This window comes from Polyodon spathula, chromosome 16 (assembly GCF_017654505.1).
Source record: "Polyodon spathula isolate WHYD16114869_AA chromosome 16, ASM1765450v1, whole genome shotgun sequence".
NCBI lineage: Eukaryota > Metazoa > Chordata > Actinopteri > Acipenseriformes > Polyodontidae > Polyodon > Polyodon spathula.
Window position 1 is genome coordinate 25274432 of NC_054549.1, and position 24819 is coordinate 25299250.

At 39.2% G+C, this 24819-nt stretch overlaps 1 protein-coding gene across 8 annotated transcripts in view; it reads right to left on the reverse strand.

Annotated features, from left to right (window-relative positions):
* The window catches only part of LOC121328701 (inositol 1,4,5-trisphosphate receptor type 1), a 166723-nt gene that overhangs the window by 39136 nt on the left and 102768 nt on the right, over positions 1–24819 (reverse strand). For 7 of the 8 annotated variants that reach the window (XM_041273673.1, XM_041273672.1, XM_041273671.1 and 4 more), the window contains 7 exons: positions 20495–20627; positions 19766–19956; positions 6922–7105; positions 5817–6070; positions 4986–5186; positions 4031–4141; positions 3018–3113 (listed from right to left, as the gene is read on the reverse strand). In XM_041273673.1, the coding sequence (XP_041129607.1) occupies positions 3018–3113; positions 4031–4141; positions 4986–5186; positions 5817–6070; positions 6922–7105; positions 19766–19956; positions 20495–20627 (1170 nt within the window). The remainder of the gene's footprint in view (positions 1–3017; positions 3114–4030; positions 4142–4985; positions 5187–5816; positions 6071–6921; positions 7106–19765; positions 19957–20494; positions 20628–24819) is intronic. The other variant, XM_041273674.1, reaches the window with a different exon arrangement.

Sequence of the window (24819 nt, forward strand, 5' to 3'; positions counted from 1 at the left end):
GCTTTGACCTAGATCAGCCAGTTTATTATTAAGTTTCAAGAATGTAACAAAAAAACACTAATTATACATGGGGGAGGAAACAATTCTGTCCTTCAAATGAGACTTAAAATCCAAGGTCCTATTGTAAGTGACACTGCAGAAGCAGTTTATGCATAGTTGACCCAGTCCAAATCGCTTTGTATATAAAGCGTCTGCTAAATGACTAACTTATAGAAGAAACATTGTACTGAAGGAAGGTTCAAGTAAAAAGGCTCCAAGCTCTTGTGAAAAATCTGAACAAGGTCTACTTTAATTTCCTGCTGCTCCTGTAAAACTACAGTACCTAAGGAAATAGTATGTTTTGTGAGTAATAGATAAGATTACAACAGGAAAGAGAGTCTACCTCAGCACCATTCTAAAATATCTGACCTGGCATAACTTCATAAATGTATTGTTAAGAATGTCTTAGGGAAGATTTTGGATCAATTTGCATGTATTTTGTATATTGCGGTGATCTGTCAAACCAGACAAAGTAAAAAAAAGCAAAATTCCAGACTGAGGGGTAAATTCAAAGAAACTGACCTTGGAGTAGGAACAGTGCAGTGAAACCACCTCGGGTAAGACTGCTTAAAACCAGAAGAAACTAAAACCTGTAGAGGGTGGGTTCCACCACACTGACTCACTCCAGGAGAAACACACAGCACATCAACCTTCTCCAGAAAAAGGCCTACCAAAAAGACAGGCCCACTGAGTGCTACTTCATGCCAGTTGCTGACTATGAACCACATTTGGATACCACTGAAGCTTGTCACAAAGCCTGGCAGTAATTTCTGTAGAGCAAGGATGGAAATAACTTCCACAGTTGTTTGATTCACCCTGGGAACTAGGGTTAGGGTTTATCCATATTGGGTTAATTTGGGGAGTGTTGTTCTGAACGTAGAACACTCTCTTAGGGAAACTCGCCAAACTGACCAATGCTAGGTCATATACGATTTGTAAACATGAAGTCAAATGGGGGGGGGAGTCTACATCATTGACATATCCTGAGGATAACGAAGTAAAAACTGGAACGGCTTAAAAGATGTTTTACTAGTACAGGTTATGAAATCAATACCTGGAGGCCATTATATTCATGTTTGTTTAAAGTATTTAAAACTTGAATTTTCATCTCACTTGTATCAAATTAATAAAGCGTACAAGTTACCAACAAGCATGTGTATTGGTGTAGCCCTCAAAAAGAGTCTAATTAAACAAATTAAATAAAAGGAAGAAAATCCTTTTTAACTGCTGCACTCCTCACACTTGTACCATGTCACAATCAGATGAGAATTAAAACAAATAAAATACTTCAGCATGAAACATGAACACACTAGACTATATAGGGCAGAATCAATTTCAGGTCACTCTCAATAGTTCTGTTTGCATCCCGGAATTGGTATCATTGCACAATACAGTACTGTGTAGGCAAATTGGGAATTTATAAAAAGGGTTTGGTGCCTGAGAAAAGGCTAGAAACCAGGTTTGGCAATAATGATACATTTCCGTGAGAAAGCGGTTTCCTGGTGTGGAACTGCCCAGAAAGACTGCCATCGTTTTGCTTCTCAAAGGAGGATATTCTTTAATTGGTTCATTTATTTATTTTATTGAGGGTTTATTTGTAAAACCACTAAAATATCACACAGCTTTAGATGAAAAACCATTGAACTACAGCTATGTGTGAGATTTTAGGTATTCAAGAACACTAGTAGCCATCCGTTTATTTCAGCCAGATCACATGCGTTTTATTTTGGTACAATTTCTCTTAACATTTAACTAAAATGTAAAATAAACCGACATTGAAATACAGTAGTGCTAAGATGAACATGGTATTTTCATGTTTGGACAGCTGTTGAAGACAAGTATTCAAATATTTGTTAATTTGCAAAACGTTATCAAAGCCATTATATGCAACCCTGTATCTGAACAGCACCGGCAACTTCACAAGTACAGTACACCAAGATCACTATTTGGCAGCTAGTGCTGCGTACACAAACTAATGCTAAAGTTTGACAGCCAGAAGCAAATAGATAGAAATCCCACAGAAACGGAGCTACATATCTTTCCCTTGCTAATTTAGAAACTGTTGTGGAAAATCTAGCAAGGTGCAAGGCAAACGCACGTCGCGATTCAGATTTCTCATTTCTATCAACTGGAATTACTGGCTGACACTACCATGCTTTTTTATTTTTTGCCTTTGATTGCATGTAAAAAAAAAAAAAAAAAAAAAAAAAAGGAGGAAAAACAGAACGGATATCTGTCCCAGCATTAAAATACAGATTACTCAAACCACCAACAAAGCGAATCATAGTAACTCTCGTTTCTTTAGCAACTACAAAACAGATACTGTGTGTTGGCTCATTGTTCGCAGCAAATGTGTTAAAGGTGTGGGTTCCAAACTAATCTCTTCACAATATTTACCATTACACTAATTGCTTAACTAAGCAGTGTAGAGCTTGGACTCTGGAAAGATTTGGCAACAGGATACATTTTTAAAGTGGAGACTGAAGATATTTACAATACTTGTCATTTGAAACTTCTTTATAAAGAAAAAAAAAAAACATGCGATTCTTAATCCATACGCATACATAAAAATAAGCATTTGAGGCACCGTTAAAAACACTGCTGTAAGCCAACATACTGCCAATAACTTTACCCACATTTCTAAAAAGACACATGTTTACTAAATTGTTTTGAAATATTGTGGAAATGCACACGTTTCCTAACTGCCTTTGGGCATTACTCCACATCACAAAACCACCATGCACAATTGTGCACAGCTGGCAGTCTCCGACAGACTCGGAACTAAATGGCAGACAGGGCAGCTAAGGTGTACGTTAAGCTGTGAGGCAACGCTCATGTTATTCTCTGCCACTGTTCCCTACAGTAACTAGAGTCATTTTTTTCACCTCAAGAGAACCAAATTTACAAACAGCAAAAACCCAATAACCACAAAAAAGCCACACAGTCCCACAACATCACTCTCATCAAAACGGCCTTACCAACTCCTTAGGCCGCATGTTGTAAAGTATTCTCTCAGCGTTCTCACTGTCGTGTCGGCTTTCCATGATCGCTAGCAGCAGTTTGGAGGCATTGTTCTGCGACAAGACAGAGAGAAGGGTTACTGAGTAAACAGCTGACACTGACAGAGATTTCACAAACATTTACAATCCAAGTGCAATTGTTTTACACAACGAAAGCAACAGGCATGTTTGGCACAACAGGCACTTGGATACCAAATTTCATAGGGAACTGGCCATCTGAATTTATAACACTTTCATGTTAACACTGAACACATTAACAGTAAAACTATGGTTTAAAAGCTAAAGACTTTGTGTGGAGGGGTTTTGTATTTGTGTAATGTTGAAAGAGTTAATCAATTAAAAACCATCCTACTTATTAAGCCATGTAAAAATTCCCTGCTGGGTTTAGATTTAAGGCTGGTTCACACTCGGAATAAGATCCAGACAGACGCTACGAATGACCATCTTGTGTTCAAATAATAGACACTGTAAACAAGTTGGTAGATTTCAACTTCTCAGCATCAAGTTGGTGATGTCACTCACATTCAACCAATCACACCCCTTAATCTTTCCTTTAGAATTTTACAAGTAAAATACGATTTACTGTTTATTATTTGAATAATAATGTATAAAGAACTAATTAAGCATGTACGGTACCATAAATAAACAGATAAATAATCAGAATGAAAACTATCAACTCAGGAATTTAAATTGTTTGTGTGTCTCTTAGCAGCCTACGTACAGTGTTTCCTGAAAGCGAGATGGTTAAATTGAGCAGGTCAGCTCAACAAAGTGAGCGAATGTCAGTGATTTTACCATTAAACTGAATGGTGGCATTTGTCAATCACACAATTTTTTTTTTGGGGGGGGGGGGGGGGGGGGGATTTAAAAGAGTGAACTACAGCCTGCACCCGTTCTTAGCGTCTGTCTGAATCATATACCCAGTGGGAGCCAGCCTTTAGATGTGCAAACCATGCAGCTGACAAACTAACCTTCAGCTCCAGTACCAGATCCATTCTCTTCTTCCCCAGAGGATTGATATCATTGAGAATCAGGGCAATAATTATGTCAATCCCATTGGACTCATGAGTAGCAATGCAGTTCTGAAGAACAAACAACTCCGTCACCATCAGAATGGGGAAAACAAAGCTGCTGTTGTGAAGTAGACAAGGCTGGCTGACAGATCAAAGAAATAAACCAAGTGTAGTACTGTATAACTGTAGTGTACAACCCATTAACCCTCCCTGTTTCCATTTCCCCATAAAAGCAAACCCATTACCTGTAATTCAAAAGACATTCATATTTTAAACCAGCCAAACAGTAGTTTTGAATGGTCCCTCTGTTAATCTGGTCATATGAGTTTGAAAAAGACCTGCTTCTACTTTGTGGATGCAAGAACAGAGCGTGCTAAAGGTGTGCTAAGCAACGCTTTTAAACAAAATCAGTTCTTACTTTTGGGGTGGAGGGGGCAAGGATTAAAATAAATAAATAAATAAAACAAACTGCTCTTCCAGCTACACTTGCTTCCTGTGTCTCATAGATATAGACAGATATATTTTACTTTTCTGCAGCTCATATGGCTTTTCCAGTGAATCAATTTTTTGGGCTGGTGGCAGGCTAAGAGAATTGGAACAAATACCTATTCGCTTTCTCCTGGGCACCCATCAGTTATACAAAACCCCAGAACAGAAAATAGTTCATTTCAGACCTTTACTATAAAGAGATTTCAATTAACCTATTGTTCCCCTCTTCACCAGTACCAGTCTCCTAAATCATTATGAACAGCTGAAGACCAGCAGCTCTGACCAGCATGCACCAGTCATTGTGGACTGACGATTCCTTTAACCTCAGTGTTCAGACTAAATCCCAATACAAGCGCAGTAAGAGCCGAATTCCTGTAAATGAGGCCCATTCCCCATGTGTTCCCTCTAGCTGTGCACTCTATACCTGGTTCTCATGACAGGGGCCCTGGCAGTACTCTGTCAGGCTCTCCAGGGTCTGATTGATCAGTGCCACATTCTTCTCGTTGATGTACAGACCCAGCAGACCCAGGCCGCCGGTGGTGCTGCCGCAGATACAGTCCAGGAACTGCAGGGTCTCGCACACCAGGTTGTAGTTGGTTTTGTTGTTTTGGCATCGCAAAAAAATCTAAATTAAAAAAAATAATTCACATCTAATACTGCTTATACCATAGGGCTGTAGTTCTTGGATCACCGACAGAATGGCAAATGTTTGCAATATTTAAATCTGATTACCCAAATCGAGATCTGTACAATAGGGTTCCTGTAATCTGAAATTGAGTGAATATTTCCAAAAAATCTTTCTAAAATACTGAAAAAGCAAGACCATTGAGCAAGTAATCATAGTCCAAAAATCCAGTGTGTTTATAATGTAACTATTTTAAAAAGGACCAATTGTGTAGAACGTGCTGCACTCTGTCATTTCAATCAGAAATGAAGTATACACCTAGATAACTGTTGTACTTTATAAGGCAATAAAAAGGTTTCCAGTAATAATCATTAGGTTGTTGATGACTTCATTGGGTTTGCTAGAGTATGAATGTAAAATGTAAACCATAGATCTAAAATCACATTTTTTTTTTCAATCCAGAAACAAAACTGTTACTAAGCAGAAATTGTTACTCTGGTTTTCTAGTTCCGACTCGATGAAATATTACCTGAAGCGGTACACTTGTACACAGAGTTGCTTCCGATATCAGCTGACGCACCAAGTCAGGTGGCAGATGGGTAACAACATGTCCCATCCAGCCCCACTAACCTGCAGGTCTCTGTTATGGTTCTCGCACAGCAGCTGCAGGAACCTCAGGATAGGCTGCATGATGGCAATGATGGCACTCATCTCCCACTCATCTTTATTCTTGTCTCCAGAGCTGGGCTGCCCTTCTCCGGATGCAAAGTGTTCCTCATGGTCGGCATCCCTACGGTAAGAGCTGAAGGCTTTCTTTGTCGCCAAAGACGCTTCCAACAACTGCTCTCGCACTTCTTCAGTGATCTTTTCCATGGACTCTTTGGCTTAAGCAAAGAAAAAAAAAAACACACTTTACAGTAGGTGAAACTATGATAATCAAGTTTATTAGCAGCATAGTCATGTGCCTAATATATTTACTGCCGCTCTTTACTATGCACCATGTAAAAAGATTAAAACAGCAGTATACTTCCTTACACTACAACTTTTGAAAAATCTTCTAGTTCTCAAAATACTGAAATTCTATTCTAAATCCAGGAAACATTAAAACAAGGTCAACCAGACAGACCCTATTTAGAAAGTCCAACTACATTTCCTCACCACAGCAATTCAGGAACACTGAAGGTCAATGATTATCATCACTACAACCAAGCCAACTGCCTCTACACCCAGGAACTCGAGAGTAGATGTGAGCGAGCTTCCAATCTTTGGAGGACAAAGGCCTGCAGGTGCCCGCTTGAGCTCATCAGGCTCCTGGCCATTAAAGTCTCCTGTAGCGCAGACCCAGAGAGGACTAGAGCTCTGCCCTCAAGTCGGTCCAAGTACGTCATTAGGGGCATTACACCCTGATCCAAAAATCCAGTGTGTTTATAATGTAACTGGTCAACATATTTTAAAAGGGCCAATTGTGTAGAACATGTTGCACTCTAAGTTATTATAAAAACACAGTAACTACAGTAAGTGCTCTGACCCAAGTACAGAAGCTGCTCTTCTGTTCTACAGTAGTTGCCAGCCAGACATATGTAACATTGGCTAGATCAAAGTGTCCTTACAAAAGGAAGTCATCTTGTGATCAGCCACTTCAGAACAATTTTCTTTTTTTTTTTTTCTGGCAATGCAACACGATGCCTGCGTACTAGACGTTGATGATCAGGGTCTCCACACTCAAGCCCCTTACCTTTTTTTCGCACTGGAACATCCCTGTCCGAGGAGTCGTCCTCTTTCTTCTTGTTGCCCAGGTCGCTGGTGTTCACTGTGACAGTAGCTTTAATCTCCTGCTGGGCTAACTTCATGCGTTCATAAAATACTTTGAAGAACTTCTCAGACTTCTTATCCTCTGTGAGACGGCAGTAGAAAGAACGCTGTTGATGAAGACAGGCAACGATCAGATCAGTGGTAGGTGGGGATTACAAGCACCAGACACAACATGTGTTAATATGAAAAAGTAGATCACCATGACCTGTATCCGACATGGGAAAATGCAAGCTTGACAGACTGCAGATACCTACTACAGACCGAGACTGTAATTTGTTTTGATCTGTTCTCTAGATACCAGTCAGCCTTCACGTTTATTATCACTAAAGTTGTTGTCTATCCTATTTAAAAGTGAAGTGTGACAGACTGTTGGACAGACAGCCTTGATGCACCCAGTCAACACTCAGCTTCAGCTAAAGAAGGTTCTTAAATAGAACATACGTTTGCAGACTTAATATTACCCAAGTTAACAGCTTTACTACAATGCAGTCTTCATGCACAGAGTAAGGGATAGCTTGCAGTGAATTGTGTGTGTATGTGTTTGTGGCAAAGTGGTTGGTAAGGGGAACAGATGTCGCGGTGCAGGAGTGATGAACAGACAACAGTGATTCAGTGAATAAGTGCTTTATTGCTCTTTTCCAGGTCTGGTGACCGTCAAAAATAATAAATCCCCGGCAATACACAACAATGTGTAAAGCACGGGGATAATGAAAACAAGGGCACAGTCCTGAACAAAAACAACGGTACGGTCACCAGTCCTGGGTGATCGAAAACGTGCAGGTGCTCAGTGCAGTGGTGCTCCGGATAGTGCTCTCCTTTCGACAGCTCCGGAGATGTGCGTTAACCGTCTAGTGCTGAATACAAAAACAGACAGTTACACGGACAGACACAACAATACAAAACACGTCATTTGTCATTTTCACTTGTGTTCGTGTAAAAAGCCCTTTTCATCTGCTGCAGGTTTGTTTGTAGAGGGAACAAACAAGCTGCCTCAATTATACTCGTGGAAAACAAAAAGCCTGCACTACAGATAGCTGCCTACACTGCAGAACGTGACTGTTTCAAAACCGGGTTACATAAACTGAGCCTCTCTGGGTTGAAGCAGCTTCTCCAGCCTGAAACCTGAACTGGAAACCACCACTGAATACAAAAGCATCCCCACAAAGCCTGTTATTACAGTTCTGATGCAGGACAGGCTTTCTTAATTAAAATAATGTTTATAAATGTCTGATTCTATTTGTGAACATACTGTTTTCCAACAGTTTGCTGTTCATGCACTATATTTTAAAAACTATTGTTTCAAAATAGTGGTTATATGTAAATGGATTTCAATTGCGACCACACATCTATGCGTTACTGAACAAGACTAAAACAAAAGACGTGAGTTTGATTTCTGTACTTTCAGACAGTGTCACAATCTTACTAAGCCATTTTACCTTACTTTTGTGACAAAGCACTGGCTGCAAAGCACGTCAGGTATTAGAGAAAGTAGCTGGTTAGTTAAGGACAGAAAATAAAGTGAATAAAAACAAATTTCACACTCCAGGTGAAAATATATTTTAAAAATAACTGACAGTTCTTTATTTAATAAAAATACATGTTTGCTATATTTTCTTTCAATATTTTATTGTATAACAAATGAAAAGTGCACAACAGGTAAAATTTAATAAATGTAGCTAGTTATAATGAAAAACCAGATCAAATTTAAAACAGAAGAATGGCGACTTTGCATAGCCAGGACACAAACCTGTGCTGACTCGACTCTCAACCAGGTGGTTGTGCCTTAACCAGTAGAGCTACTTTCAAGCACATTTACACAGAACTGCACAAGCACATACCCCAAAAGTTATGCTTAAAACATCATAAGAGGCAGGTCTTACTTGAAGCCATCAATAAATCACCTCATAAGCAAGTTTAAAATAGAAGGGGGTGGATGTCAAGGTGTCAAACCTGCCCAAGCAGAACTTACGTTCCTATTCAGAGCAACTATGGATTACAATTTCAGTCATGTGCTGTACGGCCAGTTATACAGTCTTTAAGACACCCATTTGGGGTGTTGGGAGCATTCACACAGCCTCTATTGTTACAAAAACCTCATACATTGCCTTCAAACTCATTCATCCACTACACATGTCCCTCACATATGCAAGCTGGGATTCCAATAAGACCGAACTGCACACAGTTTCCTACAAGAAGCCATCAATGTGATGTGAATCTGACCTTAACCACACTGAGCTGTAGCCAGTTCAGGGATTTAGCAGAATATATGTGAAAAAAGAAAATGACCCAGGGCCCTAATATCTAGTATGGATATCTGTTTATGAATGTAATAATTCAAGAACACCACACACACAAAAAAAAATCAGTTTTACACCCAAATAAACTTACTGGTTGTCTGCAACATTCTTCATATAGTTTTCTGTGTACTGTTTTGGAAGACAAGTTTACTTTGTAAATACATGCACATGTGGCTTCAGCACCAGCTAAAATCTTTGAGCTCAACTACAGCTCAAGAAAACCACTGGAGGGACACACAGGGGTCCACATAATCCCAAAACAATCTCTTAAATCAAGACATGCTAACCCAGCAAAAATAAATAGATAATTTACTATGAAGGGTAAAAAGATTTGAAACAAAGCAGCCAATCCATTCAAAACACCAAAATGAATAAGTGTCACTTTCACTCTAGAACCATTAATATCATTTTTACATTGCTTTTAAACATGATCATAATAGCATTAGGCAATAAGCCTGAATTATGATAGCGCTGTAATCATGTTCAGTGTTTTCAAAAATGAAAGGCTAACGTTGACGATAGTAACATATATGATCTTGATTGCATGTTGTTTCAGTTTTATATGTTGGAAACTGAACAAAATCATGCCCAACTAGCTTCACCCAGCCTTTCACTTTGGGAAGTAGTCTGCGAATGCGGTGATGATGTAATGCTTTTGGACTGCTTAAGGTAAGAAAGAAAATGAGTGCAGGATAAAAATATTCATATAAAAAATAAAATGAAGTCTACTGGATTATAGGTAAATGCAATACGAAACGTCTATCGGAGGTTAGGAGCATGAGACAAAAGTTTGGTGAGGATTGGTGCAAAATTAAGACAGTTATCTTGTTCACCTGATAGTGAGACAGATACAGACAAACAAACAAATCAGTATACAGGTGTAAGTGTCCCCTTTTTGAATAGGGACCTTAAATGTGAACGAGGACAAAAATGATCTGAAAACAAGAGTTTATCTTCCCTCTTCCAGCACAAAATAACCTCAGGGTTTTCTAAAGAAAAATAATCCAATATACTAAAATGCATGCATATGCCCATTTTTTAGTTTACTAGTCTGCAGTTTTGGAGCTATCTTTCCTATACAACTAGTCAGCAGTAGATAGGGCAGTGGTTCCCAACCCTGGTCCTGGGGACCCCATGTGTCCGATGGTTTTCATTCCAACTGAGCTCTCAATGACTTAACTAGACCCTTTATTAGTTGAATTATTTGCTTAATTATACCTTTTTAATTGTTCTCAGCTCTTAAAGTTGCAGTTCAAGTTACTTATAAAATGTTCTAGTTAGCTTGAAATCTACAACTGTTTAAGCTCTGAAAACAAGTAAAAAAGTCTAATTAAGATAGTTATTAGTTCAATTAAGAGAAGTAATTGAGAGCTCAGTTGGAATGAAAACCAGCAGACAAATGGCGTCCCCAGGACCAGGGTTGGGAAGCCCTGAGATAGGTCTAGGAAAGATTCCCTTTCTTAAAAGGTTTTAAGTTTCAAGTTAGCCATGCTTTCGGCTACCAAAAACCCTGCACACCTTTTTCTCCAGGACATCGTGAGTCAGCACAGACTGAAAGGGCAAACCACTAGTCAAGGTGCCGTTTCAAGTGTCGTGTTCATAAACAATGAGGTGGCGATGAGACAGGCTCCGCATCTTCCGGGTCTCTGATTCACACTAATCGCCCACTCAACTGGGTCAACTGAAAGAGGGAAGGACTTGACGTCAGCCATTTCTTTCTACTGGATTGTACAGTATCATAAAAGTGGGTAGGCATGGATGTAGGGCTCTTAGCACTTGAGGCCCAGGCTTTTCAGCCCTTCATTCTTGCCTCGTTTAAATAAAAATGAAAAAGCACATTCATAATCTATTTCATTTCACATGTTTAACAGTCTATAAAAAAAACCAACACAAAAAACCCCCCACACATTTACCTGCAGGAAATATTCTACATTGTAGGGGGCACTTTCTCATCTTGAGATACTTACAGAAACTTGAGTGGTAAGGCAATAATCTTCAATCTGTTTTTACGAGTGGGCCACTAAAATGTAGTGACTAGCTAGTGTGCTTGCGGTAAGTTTGTTTATCTTCTTACTAGCTATACAGAAATACATTCCTTTGGAACGCCCACATGCATCCGACAAAATACACTTTGGTCTAAATGTTCCCCTTTGGGCAAATCAGACAACTTGCCCCATTCAATAGTACATGTACAGGTATTACATTGGCAATTTACCCACAGTTGGGGAAAAAAAAACAGGTGCTTTTTTCAGATTAATTGATTTTATATAACACACAAAAAATTCAGTGTTCCATTTTCATGTTGACAAGATCCAAATTTAATTTAGGTAAAAGCTTACCTGGTTAAAATAGCATTACATAATCATGTAAAGTAAATCCTGCCTAAATGAAATGGATCCGAAAATCTCCCTCTCTAATGCTTCTTTGAAGGTTGAAGACTTTCTCCTATAAAATGAGCCAGTAAGGATATGAATTTATTGAAAGTGTTTTCCTACTGTTTCATTGTCATTACATCTCTAGAACATCATCTTATTTTTATACTCTGTAAAGCTCTCGTTCTTTGTTAGTCGTACAGTGTAATGTTGACACCAACAGGTCTATTAAAAGCTAGAAACTTAATCACAGACACACACACCATTCCAAGCCAACTTGAATGAAAAATCACCACATAGCCCAATTCAAACACGTTCTGCAATGTTTTTTCTTATGGGCGTGTTAATAAATAAGTTCTCCATGCATAAAACATCCAAGACACAAACTTAACACCTGCTAAAATATGGCCTTTGTCAAGAGCAGGTTTGGAAAAACAATTTTGGGTTACGATTGCTAACTGACAACGTCTGTGTGGAAGAGACTAGAAGGCTAAAAAGTTACTGCTCACAGCCTCTCTCCTTTCACTCCCTGATCAGCTTACACACATACCAGCGATCACTGCCTTCACATGTACACATGCAACAGGCTTATCAGTAGTGGGTTAACTATTAACACATGACCTGCATACCAAACTGTAAAATGTCTGGACAAGATTCTGATTTTACTGCTGTTTAAAATACACACTTCTAATAAAACAGGGCGAATCAGGATGCATAAGCGCTGAACTGCTCACATGTACAGGCTCTATACCATATACTGTACATCAGCTGACAAATTTCACAATGGGAAATCTCACAGGCTTGACATGTCAGGTTAATTATGTTGTGATTAGCACTTCCAATGGCAACAAGCAACTGTGGATTTTCATGAGTCTGGTCACGTTTTTTCTCAATAATATGAGGTAGACACCTGTCTGCTGACAGATAAATGGCTGTAGAAGAGTTGCTCAAACAACTTGAAATTATATTTTACAACACAGGTAGTCTTGTGCGACGGGCACTGAAAAAGATGCTTCTCCTAAATCCATAAAAAAACATTACATTTTCCTTTTCAGGAGAAACCATTCATAATCACTGCATACACTAAATTAGAGCATACCAGTGCACTCTGTACAGATTCAAACATGTTGATGAAATGGATAGATACTAAATTAAATATTTGCCATTCTCTGCTGAAAGGTTGGAGTGTAGTGGACCACAAGCTAGTCTCTCAGTGTCCAAATGCACCTAATCCTTCCAGCCAACGTCACCACATGCTTGATAAAACATAGCTCTTGGGTATCCCTTCAAAAATGCAGCGCAAGTACGAATTAAGGATAACTCTGTTTAATCATTACACTGTGTAATTGCAAAGAACTTCCCAATGGTTAACCTTAAAACAAACACGAACACAGTCCAGGGCAGACAGATAAATTTACCCAGAAAGAGACATTCTGAATCATCTACTATAGAAGGAATTTAAATGAAATAAAGGGGGAAGAAAAACAATGCCGGCATATTCAAATGTACTTCCTTCAGGTAGGCATGAGGGGGGGGGGGGGGGGAGTGAAATATTATGAATGATATGTCCCCCAATTCCACCTACAATGGCCATCCGCCCACGACTGCCAACTTCATTTGCTGCTGCTTTTCAAAACAAGCTGGATAATACGTGCTATGAAAGGAGAGCGGAGGCCCCCCAAGCTCATTAAATCCCCCTCAGCCACGCTTCTCTGCCTGCAGCGAATGAACAACCAGGATAGAAATAGATGTTATGTAACAACTCTTTGTTGATGCCAAGCACCAGGACTGAAGGGGGTAAAAAAAAAAATAAAAAAATTGCAGCATGACCTTGTTTTTCAGAACAGTCCGCCTCCGCCAGCCTGTGGAAAACGTTTTTCCATGGTGGGATCATCTCAAAAGCAAAGAGATTTGCACAGTGCCACACTACAAAGCTCCAGGAATATGACTCCCTCCCAATATTTATCAGAAAAAAAAAAAAAAAAAGGATTTCTTGACCACTCAATCATTATAAACCAGGGCATCTGCAGTGTGATTCACATTAGTTGTCTGAAGGCAGACCTTCATGTCAGGCGTGATTGAGTGAGCAGACAGCAGCCCCCGACTGGATACATCAGTCACAAACTGAGATAGGCTGCCAAAGATAGAACAAATAAACTGTGCTTGTGCTGGCATTTCATTGGAAAATGCACCTTTATAGGCCTCCAGATGGAACATTTATATGCATTTCTGAGAAACTGCAGTCTACCTGGAAGGGAAAGGAATGATTAAAAACCTCCCTACTCCACTGAACTGCCATAAATGAGGTTATAAAATGTACACACAGTAGGGCACGGCTAAAACTGGCACTTAAACCTCCCCACAGACTTACATTCATTCATGTTAGCCAGCTGTTGTCTCACCATCGTAAATGTTTACATATAAAAAAGGGTAGCATCACTACAAGACACTTTAAGAACTAGTGTTGCAGCCAAGTTAAGATACTGGGCTTTAACAAGTTACTTTTTTGGATCTGAGGGACACAAAAACAACCCAATATGAACTAGTGCACAATGCAGAAGAGCAAAGTGGTTGCCGAGATACAGTCTTCAGTAACTCAGCCAATCAAATCAGCACAGAAAAAAAGCAGGTCAGCGCTGTGCAGGAACTCATTTCTTGTATAAATGCTGGTGCAAAGGTTTATTCAGGTCCTTAAAACTAGTGCCAAGGGATTTCCAAAGCAGGTTTCCTCAAAATTGGACGAGCAGCTCCCCATCTCAGATATCAGAAAGATATGAAATAAATAAAAAATCCTTATAAAATTACCTCACATACATTGTCCAAGCTTTGACTAGAACTGCAGGGTTAACGTAATCACAGAAAAGTACTGTACCTATGCTTGAGTATGCACAATGTCCCTGGGAAACTGCTATAACATATCAAAATACTTAGGGCTTAGACCACATTGGGGGGTGGGGGGGGGTTGTCACACCCCGACCCTTGAAACACCAATAAATTAAAACCCATCTCTACAAACGAGGGCATTTAAAACAATTAGAAGTACAGTCCAGTACCTACTAGCATGGACTGGAGCGGTCTACCCAAGCTAAACTGCACTGCTGGTGTCTATCCTTTCATAAAACCCACTGTTGCGACAGCTGACCTTAATCTCTGTGCAGAGTGCGAGGTAGATTTGATGCAAGTAGCTCAGGTTTCCAAGGAGGGGTAAACTCACATGGAGGGAGCTGTGTGCGCAGGGGATAATTTCGATCAGACTGTCATCAGCCTGGAGAATCAGGTGTTGGAGATTTTTCTTTTCTCCCTAGTTCTCAGACCGGCCACAAGGGTTCACAGTTTAATTACAGAACATTACGTATTAGGTTCCTGGGCAAAACCATTTAAACATTTTTAATTTGTACAAAAAATAAAGGCATATCCCTAATCTTTGACAGACTGATTATTTTTTTTTTTTAAACTACTGTTTGTTTTGTATAATAAACCATTCATGGCACAGATTTACTTGCATTTCTTCCAGATTTTTCAATGCCAAAACTAGACTTGTCGTGAAGTGTATATGCACTTTAAAAATTGAACAGCTTCCTAGGGAAAGTTTCTCCCTGGAATTCAATAAAGACAATTATGCTAACATTGGTCTAATGGTAAACCGCAAACATGTCAGCATGGGTGGCGGTTCAGAGATTTCAAATGTGTTTTTTATGTCATATAAAAACGAAGCCGGATGAGGTATCAAATACAAACAAAAGCGCCATTCATTAAGCGCTGGTTATCTGCAATATTAAACCTTGTTCAAACATGACTTTGGCAAGATTTCCTCCCCATCAGCGTGATGAGCTACATGCAGGTGTCAAAATAGTAGTCAAAAGAACTATAAGTAGGAAACTTAGTGTTTCTCTACACTGAAGTACTGCACTGAATGTGAAATTGTTTTAAGCTGGTTAGTATCCCTCATGGCCATCTAAAAAGACCAATTCCAAGCATAACATTAGTGTCTGACTTTATAAAACACGGCATACAAATCAAATCACCTCTAAAAATGTGAGGGAGAAACATCTTTTGGCTGCTTGGCTAAAGAGGGGACTTCAAAATGAGGGTTCTGTTTTTTTAAGGGTGCACAAAATACTGTAATTATTTACAGTATTGAGTAAAAGTATTTATTTGAGCGGACTCAGTTTAATTTAAAAACACCAAACCTATTCACTGTACGACAGGTTGACAGTAAAGGCCTTACTGCTTCATGCAATACTGACCGTATTTGTAGTTTGAACAGCTGAAAGGCAGCCTGATGTGAGTGTAGCAGGGGTGGAGAACCAGCAATATGTAACACCTGCCTTGCTGGTCTTGCAGCTAATCAGAAAGACTAGGAATTCACCCATTCTTACTGGAAAACTGTACAGAGGAAAATTAACAGTACTTCATTTGCAATACTCAACCTATGAACTTTGAGATTCTGCCTAGAAGATAAACAAACAGGTGGATTCATAATTTGTGCAACATTGTTGTTTTGCATGGTTTTCAATCCTACCAAAATTATTAAATGAACAACCCTTTGGTGACCACAGTGTCAGATTTTTTTCCCTTGCACATCTTCCTCCATGTATCCTCCAGTTTTCATTTCGACAATGTATGAATCATGACTCATTACGTATAATGCTGACAATTAACTTAATGCTAGACCACACAGTTTTGGCATCTGAACCTATTTTGCTGCAATTAAATATATTGTGTTTTTGGCTCAAAGTTTAACAATCTTGCATATTTGATTCCCTCACATGATTGTTGCTGCACTACTGACAACCTGTACCAGCAGCTGAAATCTTCTCGTTTACATTGCAGTGTACCAGAGGAGAGTTTTTCACTGGAACACCTTGATAAAAGGCTCATTCTAGAGAAGCTGGTTTTAATAAATCCAGCTCCATCACCTATATACAGTGAATGACAAACAAGCTTGCATTAGCATTAACATTGAGAAATACAAGTTGACATTGTCATGTGCTTGGAGTTGCATGCATGCAATACTTAATGCCATATCAGACCAGCTTTATGACTGGCCAGTAATACAGACTGTGTGCTGGTAATAACACAAGCTCTGTACTTGAGATTAGTAAGGAGCCAAGAATTGTTCTGAGTGATCTCCTATTTGGAATATTATGATAATACTTTCACATAGACATTTGTTTACAGATGCTTCCTTCCTAAAGGAAATATTGTACCAGCACATATGGATACTCTAGATGAGAAATCTAACTGCAGGAAACAAGTTCAGTGTTCATATGGCACAGACTATTTAAGAACTTTAAGTAAAAAGGGATAACAGTTATACACCATGGAATCTGCAGCCAGAGGAATCTTCTGCCATAAAATGGTTAACAACTATTACAAATGGTGTAAGAGAATCAATACAGAGGCCACAACCAACAACACTGCTCTTTAACAAAAGCAACAGGATTCTAAATTATTCACCCATTGCACCACCTTCACTGCAAGACAATCTACCTTCTGCTTTAATTCCCAGGCCAGCTGAAGCATTTCCATGGACAAGAATAGCTTGGAACAGTGACAGCATGCTAGTCCTAAGACACTTTGATAAGCGCTCGAACGTTTAAGAAGCCAAATCATTCATTCATAGGAACGGTAAAGCACATTAAAGCATGGCTATCCATTATACAACTTTAATAGTATAAACCATGGGTAAAGCATGTGGTAAAAGTACTATTTACAGCGCCTTAGCATGGTAACCTTTTAAGGTGGGCTTGCATAATTAAATGAAAATAATGACTTTGCTCCCTATGAAAGCTATTCTGACCTCTGCAGCGAGGACTCTCCCTGCTTGCAGATCTGCAATGGAATCCTCCCTCTCAGTTTGCAGAAATCTAAATTCATCCGATACATTTCTGGTCCACTTCCAAACACTGTGCCAAGCCCAGTGCTTCTCCGACTACATCAACTGTTCTGGAAACCAGAGCTTATCTACGTGTCTGTCTGAAGACTGAACATTTGTGTGCATGAGTTCTGTATGAGCGGAAGGTCATATTTTTTGATCATTCTGACACATCTTTTTGGGAAGTAAATGCTAGTTAGTTGGAAGTGTATCCAATGGATCCTCCAGTAAAAAAAAACTATTGGACGTCCTATGATCAGGAGCTTGCAGGTTTAAATCCTGGTAGTGCCAAGATGTCCTTGCAAACATTTAAAACTCAAAAACCACAGTGTTTTATTTCCAGTACAGTCAATAGGTACTGCAGTTGACCCAACAGGAACTCGCCTTGTTTGAACATTTACTTTGAAAACACACAACTTTAGGACTGGTTTGCCGCCTTTGGGGGAGTAATGGGCAGTGCCGTGCTATGCACTGCAGTTACGGATTTGGTGCCCTGTCGGTGAAACAAGATGAGGGTAAAAGCTCTAAAACAATGAATGCAGACAGGCCTGGCTCTTCCATTGTGGTCAAGACACTTTTGCGGTGCACTGGTTCAGGCCCAGCCTGCAACACACACTTACCAGCTCTAACGATATATGTGTGGAAATATATGGGTCAGTTTCAGTCAAAATTGGGCAAGACACCAGATCTTAAACCTCTTATATGAAACTGCTTATTCTAAAAATACGACATAATTGTTGATAAATGCATATCCTTTTACTTCTGGTAAAGACACCAAAAGATCGGCATCAAGCAAATCTGAAGCACTGTACAAAAATACCTATATAAAGCAGCATACCAACACCAGGAGAATACTAGAAACAAACAATGCAGGTTAGAAGTGCTGCCCATGCACCATTAAAACTCAATTTCAACTCATCACAACAGATGTTACAAAGGGCAATAATCTCCAATACCAGTGTTTTTTTTATTTATTTTTTTTTTAATAGGATTTGGATTACAGAAAAAACAACAGAGCACATCACTGTTGTCAAACACTATTAAAGACTGAGGATGTCTAAAAGTGCTACATTATGGGTACTGGAAAAAAATACAAGTTTAAAACAAATATTTACTTCCTAGTTTACTTTAGGGACCAGGGTTTAAAACCCATGACCTACAGTATATGTATAACATTATTAAATTGCTCAGTTGCATTTCATATTCATTAACTAACTGTTCGGATAAAACTTTCGTCCGATGAAAATGAACCAATTTCAATTCTGTCTGCGTGCCAAATGGAAACTCTCCTGCATCCAAGCTTGTCAACATCTCATTTATCCTTGTAGAAGGGTGTCAAACTAAACACCCAAGCAAAAGCTTTGTAAATCTGGTTTAGAACAAGTGAACCTGGAGAAAAGGTTTGTGTCTAACACTTGGCTTTTCAACTCCCTTAAGCCTCCTATTCTTCCTGTGGGGTTACATGCGCCTCACCAAGTAATTCTGTTAATGAAGCGAAAACATGACGCACTTTGAATACTGGAATGTTTTTCCTACAGTATTCATTCAAGCCAAGCTTATATAACTATCATGTGAGCTTCTCTGCAGGCAGAAGCAAGGTATTGTGATCAGATAAAAGGACTTGGTAAACCTTGTAATCTTATTAGCCAATCCATCTATAGCAACACACAAACGTTATGCCGGGGATGAGCCAGGTACCGTCTGCATAAAAAAGGAGGACCAAAGTACGAGAAGACAAACTCTTATAATGCAAGATAAAAAGCCTGCTTCCCCCAGGAAACAGATTTGATTTGCACAGAAAGACCCTTCCTATATACACACATATATATATATATATATATATATATATATATATATATATATATATATATATATATATATATATATATATACACACACACACACACACACACACACACACATACATATGACTGTCTATATAGATTCACACACTTCTAAAATGTGCAGAGCATGAGCAGTCTTGGGTTACAGAATGTCTGTCAAGCAAAGAAAAACCTTGTAAACATGTCATTAGAAATACAAAAAAATACCCAGATCACAACGATGACCTACATCCACCAGTCAATAAACCATGTGCGAAGTATATCCAGACCAAGTTTAGTCCTGACTCCTGTGTTGGTTAGGGTTAACTTCAGGAAGTGCAGTCTTACCAGTGGATTATACAACCTCATTAGGCTAACAATGCCGCTCTGAGTATACCTGTATGGTAGTGTTCCCTCCTTCCAGCAAAGCAATGGCCAGCAAGATGCTTTCCTGGAAGACTCGGTCGCTGGTGGCATTCATGATAAGGTCTATGACCAGGTCCGAAGCCCCTTCCTTATCCAGATGACACTGGACTTCCGCCAGGCTCATCTCCCCACGACTCAGCACCCCAGATCCACCGGCCACTCCTGACAGACAAACCAAGAGACAGGGAGCCTTTGGGGGAGAATTGCACTTTACACACGGGGGGGTGGGGGGACGGGGGTCAAGAACCAATTGAGAAAATGCCCAAGGGAAACTAAAGCAACAAACATCTTGGCACCTTCATTACAAAGATACAAAGGTAATAGTTTCTCTACTTTACTTCAGGGATAAACTGTACTGAATGGGAAAAAATGGATTTTACATTTACATCATTGAAAATTCAATCCTGACTTGATCAACCAGTGCCTACCATTCAGTCTTGGGCCTTCCTGAAGAAAACTAGTTAAGATTAAACTGGGGTGCTAAGTTTGAGACCCATAAATCCCTCAACCAAATCTGACAGCCCTGTTGGAACACGAACAACCAAATGTGCGTGTATTGATTATACATGAGTCATTTGAAATGAATCAGACTTTCCAGCGTAGGTAGTTATACAAATAAACATCACTGTGCCAATAAAAATACGTAAGAGCCTCCAGATTGTAAACAGGCTCAACAGAACCCAATCAGACCAGGACTTGCCTCCACCGGTGGGTTTGCTGGGCCCCCCTGGAGACAGCGGGCCATTCGTGAAATTTGTAAGACTCTCTCTTCTTCCCCCAGGCCTCACATTTCCATGGTAACGGTTAACCAAAATTTGTCTGAGTGCTTCACCCTTCAAAAGAAAAGATTGAGAACTCTGCAATGCTTGTTTATAAAAGGAACACTGTTGTTGTGTGGCACACCAATGGCACTCGTTTGAAGTCACTGGGTAAGTGTTGGAAAAATATTACTGCTTGCTACCATAGATACAGGAATTTTTCACATTAAATTACTGTGACGTGTAACCAAAAATACCTGCTGCACCTCATATGCATATACGTATATGCGCATATATATATATATATATATATATATATATATATATATATATATATATATATATATATATATATATATATATATATATATATATATATACATATATATACACACACACACACACACACACAATACAGATTGATGTACAATATAGAATAACAGAAAATAAAAATGATACAGACAATACCATGATGCCTGAAAGTTTAATAGAAAGAAATAGATCATTACATCATTTAATATATATTAAATAACATCACAAACAATACATTTTAAACAGAAATAAATGAGTGTAGTTGCTATGGCATCAAAAGCCTACAAGTACCTTCACTGTTTTCAAACACACTTTTCCTTGACAAAGATGTGTTAAACATGCAGAAAAGTTCGGAAGTTGGCTCTGTTGAGTAAAAACCAAACACATGCATGACAGCAAACGTATTGAGTGGCTGCTAATTGACTTAGTAGACATTTTAGCTTCAACTATTTGATTAAAATTAGCAGGTCACATGGTCCACTAATAATTTACAGAGCATTGTCAAGCTGTAGTTTTAGCTAGAGAGACTAGGGTTCGCTGTTGAGCAATGAGGAGAAAGAATCCCTGCCGGTTTCCCATTCCCCACCCCGGTAGAGTGTCAGATCCAATGTGACGCCCCCTTTGGTTTCCCCAGCAAAGTCCGGCCTCTTTGCACAGCCCAGATGCGAACTGGTGCCGTTCAAGCTGTATGAGCCACTCGGGGACCCCAATCCTCTTAAATCTCTTAGGAGTTTCATGAACTGTAAATGATTTACTAGATTCTATTAATTTTTTTATAAAAATGCAGTACTTAATTGTATGACATGAGCCCACAATCTTGCTTTCCACTTGTTTGACGATTAGGAAAGCTCCATAAGAACAGTTTATAAATTGATAATAAAATCAGGTGCACACTAGTAGATATGCTAGATCAGGGGCAAGCAACATTTGGCACTTCCCTATCTATTCCATTGCAGGACTTTGTTCTAACTGGCGCATTAATTATTTAATTGACCTCCAACAGGGTCAATTAAATAATTAAGTATCTGGTTGTAAAAAAGTCCTGCAATAGATTGGAAGTGCCAAAGGTTGTCTTTCCCCAGTGCTAGATATTGCAGAATTTATTTATTTATTTATTTATTTTTAAAGTTATTCCATTGACTTTAGGTAATTTACTCCATGCATTAAACAAGTTTAAAAATATCCAGTTTTGTAAGTAACACATCTTGAAGTGTATGTAATATATCTACAGTGCCTTGCAAAAGTATTCAGACCCCTGACCAATTCTCTCATATTACCGAATTACAAATGGTACATTGAAAAATGGTACATTCTGTTTGATATTTTATTTTTAAACGCTGAAACTCAGAATCAATTATTGTAAGGTGACATTGATTTTATGTTGGGAAATATTTAAGAAAAATAAAAAACTGAAATGTCTTGCTTGCATAAGTATTCAACCCCTGTGCTGTGGAAGCTCCCAGTTTGCACCAGTGAAAGAAACGAAGACACAATTACCTTACCACTGGCCTCCACCTGTGAACCATTAAAGTTGCTGTCACATTTTCTGGATAAAAACCCCACTGTTGAAAGACCACTGGTAAGGCTGTGAATCTGAAGGAAAATGAAGACCAAAGAGCATTCTATAGAAGTTAGAGATAAAGTAATACAAAAAAATGCATATATTAGGGAAAGGGTACAAAATAATATCCAAGTGTTTGGATATCCCAGTGAGCACAGTTGGATCAATAATCAGGAAGTGGAAGCTGCATCACACCACCCAGGCACTGCCAAGAAAAAGCCGTCCCTCAAAACTCAGCGCTCAAACAAGGAGACTTGTGAGAGAAGCCACAGAGGCCAACAATCACTTTGAAGGAGCTACAAAGTTCAGTGGCTGGGAGTGGAGTAATGGTGCACCAGTCAACCATATCAAGAGCTCTGCATAACACTGGCCTGTATGGGAGGGTGGCAAGAAAGAGGCCGTTACTCAAAAAGTACCATCTGAAAGCGCGTCTGGAGTTTGCCAGAAAGCATGCAAGTGACCCAGCTGCGATGTGGGAAAAGGTTTTGTGGTCAGATGAGACCAAGATCGAGCTTTTTGGCCAAAGCTGAAAGCGCTATGTGTGGCGCAAACCTAACACTGCCCATGCCTCAAGACACACCATCCCTACAGTGGGGATGCTTCTCATCAGCAGGGACTGGGCATCTTGTTACAATTGAAGGAAGAATGGATGGAGCAAAATACAGGAAAATACTGCAAGAGAATCTGCTTCAGTCCGCTAAAAAACTGAAGCTTGGGAGGAAATTCACCTTTCAGCAGGACAATGACCCCAAGCACAAGGCCAAACCAACATTGGAGTGGTTCAAGAACAAAAAGGTGGATGTCCTACAGTGGCCCAGTCAAAGTCCTGATCTCACTCCCATTGAGAATCTGTGGCACAATTTGAAAATTGCGGTCCACAAGCGTCGTCCAACCAACCTGAATAACCTGGAGCAAATCTGCCAAGAAGAATGGGCCAAAATCACTCCGACACTGTGTGCAAAGTTGGTACATACTTACCCCAAGAGACTTAAAGCTGTTATTGCAGCGAAAGGTGGCTCTACCAAATATTAATGTGCGGGGGTTGAATACTTACGCAAGCAAGATATTTCAGTTTTTTATTTCTTAAAAATATTTCCCAACATAAAACCAATGTTATCTTACAATAATTGATTTTGAGTTTCAGTGTTTAAAAATAAACAGAACGAAATTTGTACGTACCATTTGTAATTCGGTAATATGAGAGAATTTGTCAGTGGTTTGAATACTTTTGCAAGGCACTGTGTATCTACCTATATCTATATCTTTTAACACATACAGTATGGTACTACAGTACCAGTCAAAAGTTTGTGTACACTTGCTTGAAACTAGGTTTTCATGATTATCTATGCTTAACTGTATAAATTTGGTTTATAAACACTTAATATTTAATTATATGATACATGTACTTATATAAGCTGATAATCATAACTGAATTGCATTCAAAAATTTAATTTTTAAATGAAAATGTAAATCTTGTCAATTTCAATGAAATGGTCACCCAAAGCAAGGGGATTGTAGTCTGAAGCCCAAGTCAGTTAAGTCTGAAATGTGTATAACACAGTGTTAGAACACTGGCCTAAGTATAAAAGTGTCTTCGTTAGATGTTCTCAGAGTTAACTAGCATGTTACCCAATTAACATTTTGTCACCTATTACTGTTAACAGGGGAGGGTCCATAATTACTATAAATATAGGTAGCTTAGGCACAAGTTTGTCATTCCTGAATGCATGATAATGGCAAATATGCTCAGTTAAGCAAAGAAAAAAAGACAGTCTGTAGTTACTTTAAGAAATGAAGGTCAATCTTTAAGACAAATCGCAAGAACTTTGCAAGTGTCTGTAACTGCTGTGGCCAAGACCAAACGATTTGATGAAACTGGCACTCATGAGGACCGAACAAGGTTAAGCAGGCCAAGGGTGACCTCAGTATCAGAGAACAAGTTAATTCAAGTCACAAGTCTGCGAAACCGGCGATTAACTGCCCCTGAAATACAAGCTTTGCTAAATGCTACTAGAAGTAGAGATTGCATGAAGCTGGCCTAACTGGAAGAATTGCTGCAACGAAAGCATTGTTAAGAGTGCAGAATAAGAGGAAGAGACTTGCCTGGGCCAAAAAACACAGAAACTGGAGTTTGAGGAGTGGAAGTCGGTCTTATGGACCGATGAGTCAATTTGAAATATCTGGGTCCAACCGCCGAGTATGTTTAAGACGCAGAGAGGGTGGGCGCACAAGTTCTGCATTTATGGTTCCCACTATCAAGCATGGAGGAGGCAGAGTCATGGTCTGGGGTTGCTTTGCTGATGACAGAGTTGGTGATCTTTACCAAGTCCATGGCAAGCTCAACCAGCATGGCTATCATAGCATACTTCAGAGGCATTCCATTCCATCAGGATT